The following is a 6,000-nucleotide window of genomic DNA, read 5'->3' on the forward strand; positions in this document are numbered from 1 at the left end:
GTGCCGATCCCTCAGGATCCCCTCGGTATTCCCCCGCTCCCCTCAGGCGGTGCCGGTGCCGGTCCCTCAGGGTCTCCCCGGACCCCCCCCTCCCCTCAGGGCCGTTGGCGGGAGCAGTGCCCGCCCCAGCCACGTCTCGCGCCCGGCTCCGCTAGCGCGCACGCGCAGGGGGCGGAGCGGCCGAGCGGGGTCACGAGACGCGCCGCCATTGGTCCGCGGCCGTGACGTCCGCGGCAGGGCGGAAGTGGCGGCTCCGACCATGGTACGGGACCGGGGGCTTGGGTATGGGACACGGGACCGGGATTCGAACCGGGACCGGGGGCTTGGGCATGGGACACGGGACCGGGATTCGGACTGGGATCGGGGGCTTGGGTATGGGACACGGGACCGGGATTCGAACCGGGACCGGGGGCTTGGGTATGGGACACGGGACCGGGATTCGAACCGGGACCGGGGGCTTGGGTATGGGACACGGGACCGGGATTCGAACCGGGACCGGGGGCTTGGGCATGGGACACGGGACCGGGATTCGGACTGGGATCGGGGGCTTGGGCATGGGACACGGGACCGGGATCTCGGGACCGGAGCAGGGGCCTGGGCACGGATCATAGGATCCCGGAGCGGGACCCCCTTCCCACAGGCCCCGGGCGAGCTGCGGGGCTCGGAGGCGCTTTCTGCCGTGACAGGCCCGTCCGTCCGTACCAAGGGCCCCGCGGGGCTCCACGGCCGTGGCCGGCGCTGTGTGACACGGACCGTGCGCTGTGTCATACGGCCGGAGCTGCTGGCACCTGCAGCTCGGGGCTCACTTCGCACCGCTGGGGCTCACAGCAGAGCGGCTCCTCTCCGAGCAGTTCTCCGTCCTGGCCGCAGTCCCGGGCAGTGACTGTCCTGGAAGGCTCAGGAACAAAAACACTGCTCCAGCTGGAGTTAGCGGGCAAGGGGGTCACGTGTCGGAGGCTGTGTGCCAGGGCCAGGTGTGCCAGGGCCAGGTGCTCCTTGCACACCTGGCAGCAGCGGGGTTTGTGAGCAGCTCGGGGGCTCAGCCCAGCTGCAGCTCACCAATCTGAGCCATGATGATCATTTCTGAGATCACACTGTAGGCGTTTGTGTGGTTAAATCTTCACGTTCTTCCCAAGTGAATTCTGATCCTGAGGTGCCTCTCTGGTTTTCTGGGTGATGAACACTGTCCCAGGCTGATGTTGAAAGCAGTTTCCTTTTTCTCCTGTAACCCTTTGCCTCTGCTCCCCACCTCAGGACAGCAGTGATGACATTGAAGATGTGTCTCTCTTTGATGCAGATGATGATGCATCCAGGAGATCAAAAAAGTCAAAAATAAGGTTGGTGGTGACAGAGGGAGTTTCTGGAATGTCTCTTCCTTGTGTCAGCTCCCAGGCAGTTATTTCCCATATTTTGAGAACGCTGGGTTCATGTTACGATGCTGACCCATACCCCTGGCAATGTCACTTGTCTGCAGGAGCTGTGACTGTCCTGTCCTTCATTCCAGGCACCCAGTGGCATCATTTTTCCACTTATTCTTCCGAGTCAGTGCCATTGTTGTTTACCTGCTCTGTGAGCTCCTAACCAGCAGCTTCATTGCCTGCATGGTGACCATCATCCTCCTCTTGTCCTGTGACTTCTGGGCCGTAAAGGTGAGTTCCCCTTGTGCTTCTTGTTGTCTTTGCCTTGCTGTGTAAAAATAACTGACAGTGATACTCATGTCTCAGAGGAGTCATTTATTTGTGCCTCTCCCACAAAATGGTGCCTCAAAACACCCTCAAGTGCTGGGGTGCGTTACAGCGCGTTTTGAAATGAACTCTGACATCTCTGTGCACTTGGTTCCTTTTGAACCAGCGGAGAGCATTTGTTAGACTCCCTTTTGGGGCAGCACAGGCTTTGTTCCCAGCTCAGAAGCAGCACAGATCTGCCCCCTGTGCTGGATCTCTGAGGAAATGCCTTGTTGTGGCTCTCGTTCTCCAGTGTGTGGCACATGGGCACCGTGGCAAGCAGCAGCCCTGAGCTGTGGCAGGAGGTTTCTTTGGCAGAGGAGCCAGAGCTCACGGGTTCTCCTCTCTTTCAGAACGTCACGGGGCGGCTCATGGTTGGCCTGCGCTGGTGGAACCAGGTGGATGATGATGGCAGGAGTCACTGGGTGTTTGAGGCCAGGAAGGTCAGTGATCTGGCTCTGACCTCGTGCTCGTGTCTGCTTCATGACCCCTGTGTTGGCTGGTGCTGCTGGAGAGGGGAGGTTGCACAGGGAACATTTTCTGGCGGGCACAGATCTGTGCAGGCTGCTGGATGAGCTTTTTGATTGCTGAGTTATTAAAAATTCTTATGATGTATTGATCTGGCTTAATATAGGTAATGCAGGTCTGTGGGTTTTGGAGGTAGGAAATTACTCCTTTGCTGTTTCTAAGCTTTGGAACTGAACCATGCAGGAAATGTCATTTTCCCAAACTTACCTTTCTAGCCCCAAGCATTCCAGGAGGTTTTGACGCTGCTGCCTCCAGTGATTCTAAGAGAAAACTGAAAAGATTCCCTTAAGTGGAAACAGTTCCTGTTGCAGAGGTGTCTTTGTGTGATGAGGAAATTAGTCCTGGGAGCACCCAGTGCTGCTGTGTGGAGGGAAGTCCCAGGGAGTGTGGGGATTCTGCCCTGGTTTTAAGGACGTGGGATCTGTAGGATGGAGCAGCCTGGTCACTGCCATTTCCTTTGTGTTCCAGGTGTCAGCACAAGGGGGTAAAACCTCATCTGAAGCAGAGTCCCGAATCTTCTGGCTAGGCCTGATCACCTGCCCCATGATCTGGGTGATCTTTGCCTTCAGTGCTCTCTTCTCTTTCAAAGTGAAGTGGTTGGTGAGTGCCCCCTGAGCTGCACCCTGGCTCTGCGCTCTGAGCCAGAGCTGCCAGCTGCTGATGCCTTTTCCCTGTCACAGGCAGTGGTGGTGATGGGGGTGGTGCTGCAGGGAGCCAACCTCTATGGCTACATCAGGTGTAAAGTGGGCAGCAGGAAGAACCTGACCAGCATGGCAACCAACTACCTGGGGAAGCAGTTCCTGCGGCAGGTGAGGCCTCCAGGGCTCGGGGATCCCTGGGTAAAACAAGAGGGGCTCGTTGGTGTTCTGAGCTGTGCAGGAGGACCCTTCCCACGCTGCTGCTGGGCAGCCTGAGCCCCGTTAATTAAGGCTCAGAGCACTGCTAATTGCTGCCCCCCAGCCCCACGTGCAGTGCTGTGGAATTGGCCGGTGCCGTGGGTCAGTGCCATGGGAATTACTGGAATGTAACACCTGGGAGTAACACCAGGCTGAAAGGGCTGCCACTGCCCTCTGTGTTCTCTCCCACCTCCACCCAGCTCTTCCAGCAGCTCCTGTTTTCCCCCAGCTCTGGGTTTGCTCCTTCCAGCAAAGGGAACAAATGTTCCAGCAGGAGCAACCACCCCAGTTCTCCCCCAGCTCTGGGTTTGCTCCTTCCAGCAAAGGGAACAAATGTTCCAGCAGGAGCAACCACCCCAGTTCCACCCCACTGCTGCTGGACTGCCTGTTCAGGCTGTGGGGACGACTCTGGCAGAGGTGTTTTAGCTGTCATGGGTTCACAGATACTTGCTGCAATAACTGCCATTAGTGTGATCAGAAGCTCAGCACTGATGGCCTTTCTTGGCACTCTGTGCTGGGCCCATCCCCTTCTTGGTTTGCTCCTGAACCCTTGTACCTGGCAGGGGTTACCCAGGTGCCCAGGCCACTCTCAGGCTCTGGCAGAAATTAATGTTTTACCCCCCCCCCCAAAAAAAAATCCCAGCAGTGGCTCACAGAGTTCTCCTGCCCTCTTTGATCTTGCCTCCTGCAGACCATGGCTACAGAGGACCAAGCAGCATCCTGAGTGTGGTGGGAGCCCCCAGCCAGGCTGCATTCCCAGCAGTGACCAACAGAGAAGTTGCTCTGAGCAATTTGGGAGCTGCACACAAGGTGTGAATCAAAAGAAGTAAATAAATTGTGCGAGACTTGAGGTTAACACTCCTGGCAACCAATATTCCATTTTCACTAGCAGTTTGTGTTTAAGTCTTCTCTTTAGTTTGATTAACAAGAATTAATTTGCTTAAACTTTAAATTAAGATAACCTGAGTGGGTTTCATAGAGGTTTAGAACTACTGGATGAGTTAAAAAAATTTGCTGGAGATTCTTCAGAAAAGCCATGTACGAGCTGAGCCTTGGGAACTCTCCTGCTCCTTCAGCACTTGGTGCCTGGGTGCTTTCAACTGTGGGCTTTCAGGTTTGGCTCTTGGAGGTTGTTGCTGCATCTGCTACAGTTTAAGGAGCGATTTTTGGCCCTGCATCCCTGACTGTGTGACTGGAATGGCTCTGAGGGCTGCAGTGAGGGGCATCTGAAGGAAATGGAGCTGCTGGAAGATCCCTGAAGTCCCATGGCAGCTGCAGCAGGTGGCCTATGAGCAGGCCCTGGTTTCTGAAGCCTTCACAGACCTGGAGAGCATCCTAAAGCCCTGTATCTGTGGGATCCCTGCAGGCCTGGGCCTGTCTGGAGGGAGGAAGAGCAAAGCAGTTTCCAGGGAAGGCTGCAGCCCCGTCCCAGGCAGGGCTGTGAGAGCAGCCCTTGTCTGCCTGGCCTGTCGCACGGGGGCTGTGGGGTGTCCTGGAGGGGACCCTGGGGCCATGGGGCCGTTCCTCAGGCCAGCAGGCTGTGGGGTGGCAGTTCCCTGGCACAGGGGTGGCACTGGCACTCTGCAGAGCAGCTCTGTGCTGTCCCTGAGCTGGGCTGAGCCCTGGGTGGGGTGGCAGTGCTGTGCCTGAGCTCATCCCTGCAGAGGGACCAGCTCTGTCCCTGGAGCTTGTGCTTCCACAGCAGCAGGTGCTGAACGTTCTGGGTCAGGAATTGTGAGTGAAGAATCTACAGGATGGTTTCTTTCTGACTCCTGTGTGCTGTGAATTGTGGGGTTGCATTTCTACCCTGGTCCCTCTCCCTGTGCTCTGCAGTACTGGCAGCTGTACACTTGTTTAACTCTGATTGATACCTTCCTTTTGTAAATACCTATTTATAAAATCTTGAAATTAAAATGCTGCTTTGTTTAACCAGCCCGGACATCCCTTCTGTGGTTCATGGCTCAGCTTCATTTCTGCCCCCGTGTCCTTGTCAGGCCCCTTTAGCAGGAGTTTAATGTCCATTTAAACTGTCCCTCCAGCTCTGGCACAGTTCTGTCAGCCAGGGCTCTGCATTTTTCCCTGGGCAAACTCTGCCCCAGCTGCTGGAGCTGTCAGCACACAGAGCTGAAGCTGTTGTCTCCCCAAGGCTCATCTCCTTTGGAGGGCACTCCGAGGTGCCCCTTGCTCAGTCCCACAGCAGAGGAACTCCAGTCCCCATTTCCATCCAAGGGATCAGGCATTTCTGGGCCATCAATGTGAAGAGGCCAAACTCAGTCCAACCCCCACGTGGAGACCTTCAGCAGCCACAAGGGACGTGCAGGTCCTGCAGGGAGGAGTGGGAATCCTTCCTGCTCCAGCCCAGCCAGCCCCTGGTCGCTGCTGGCCCAGGGGCTGGCACAGCTCCAGCCACGAGCTGCTGCTTCTAAAATGTGTTAAAAGCTTTGGACTCAGTGTTTATTCACCTGCTGCCAAAGCTCCCCCCAGACTCCTGGAAAACAGGGCTTTTCTGGAAGTTGCAGTTTATTTAACCAAGGACAGAGGCATTTCTTAGTAGGTGCCTTTAAATAGAGCCTTCTTTGGGTTATTTTTAGCTCTTGGCAAACATTCAGGCTTTTGGCTTCTGAGAAACTGGCAGTTTATTGCATTCCTGTCATGGATCAGAACCAAATTTCTTATCTCTGCTGCAGTTGGGTGTGAGTCTGGTTTGATTCTCACTCGCTGTGTGCCGGGGTTTCCTGGGGAGCAGGAAGTGGGAGTTGCCTCAGAGCAGAGAAATTCTCTGAATGTGCTTTTTTCCACAAGCCCCAGGACTCCACACAGAGCCAGCTTCTTGAGCATCAGCTGGGTAATGC

General features: G+C 55.9%; 1 protein-coding gene across 1 annotated transcript; it reads left to right on the plus strand.

Moving 5' to 3' along the window:
* The first annotated feature begins 182 nt into the window (after positions 1 to 182).
* LOC311161200 (Golgi apparatus membrane protein TVP23 homolog B-like) lies at positions 183 to 5,062 on the plus strand. Its single transcript, XM_084218559.1, has 7 exons — positions 183 to 262; positions 1,255 to 1,337; positions 1,505 to 1,649; positions 2,078 to 2,167; positions 2,721 to 2,852; positions 2,933 to 3,061; positions 3,840 to 5,062. The coding sequence occupies exons 1-7, from the start codon at positions 260 to 262 to the stop codon at positions 3,870 to 3,872; spliced, it is 615 nt and encodes a 204-aa protein (XP_084074685.1). The 5' UTR covers positions 183 to 259; the 3' UTR covers positions 3,873 to 5,062.
* Positions 5,063 to 6,000: the final 938 nt, after the last annotated feature.

The sequence above is a fragment of the Fringilla coelebs genome (genome assembly GCF_963513975.1).
Source record: "Fringilla coelebs genome assembly, chromosome: 19".
NCBI classification, from domain to species: domain Eukaryota; kingdom Metazoa; phylum Chordata; class Aves; order Passeriformes; family Fringillidae; genus Fringilla; species Fringilla coelebs.

What these genes read in the sequence shown, in the direction of transcription:
- LOC311161200 (XM_084218559.1), top strand. An exon ending in CTTTCAAAGTGAAGTGGTTG is followed by an intron (nt 2,853 to 2,932) that starts GTGAGTGCCCCC and finishes TCCCTGTCACAG; the next exon opens with GCAGTGGTGGTGATGGGGGT. An exon ending in GGAAGCAGTTCCTGCGGCAG is followed by an intron (nt 3,062 to 3,839) that starts GTGAGGCCTCCA and finishes TGCCTCCTGCAG; the next exon opens with ACCATGGCTACAGAGGACCA.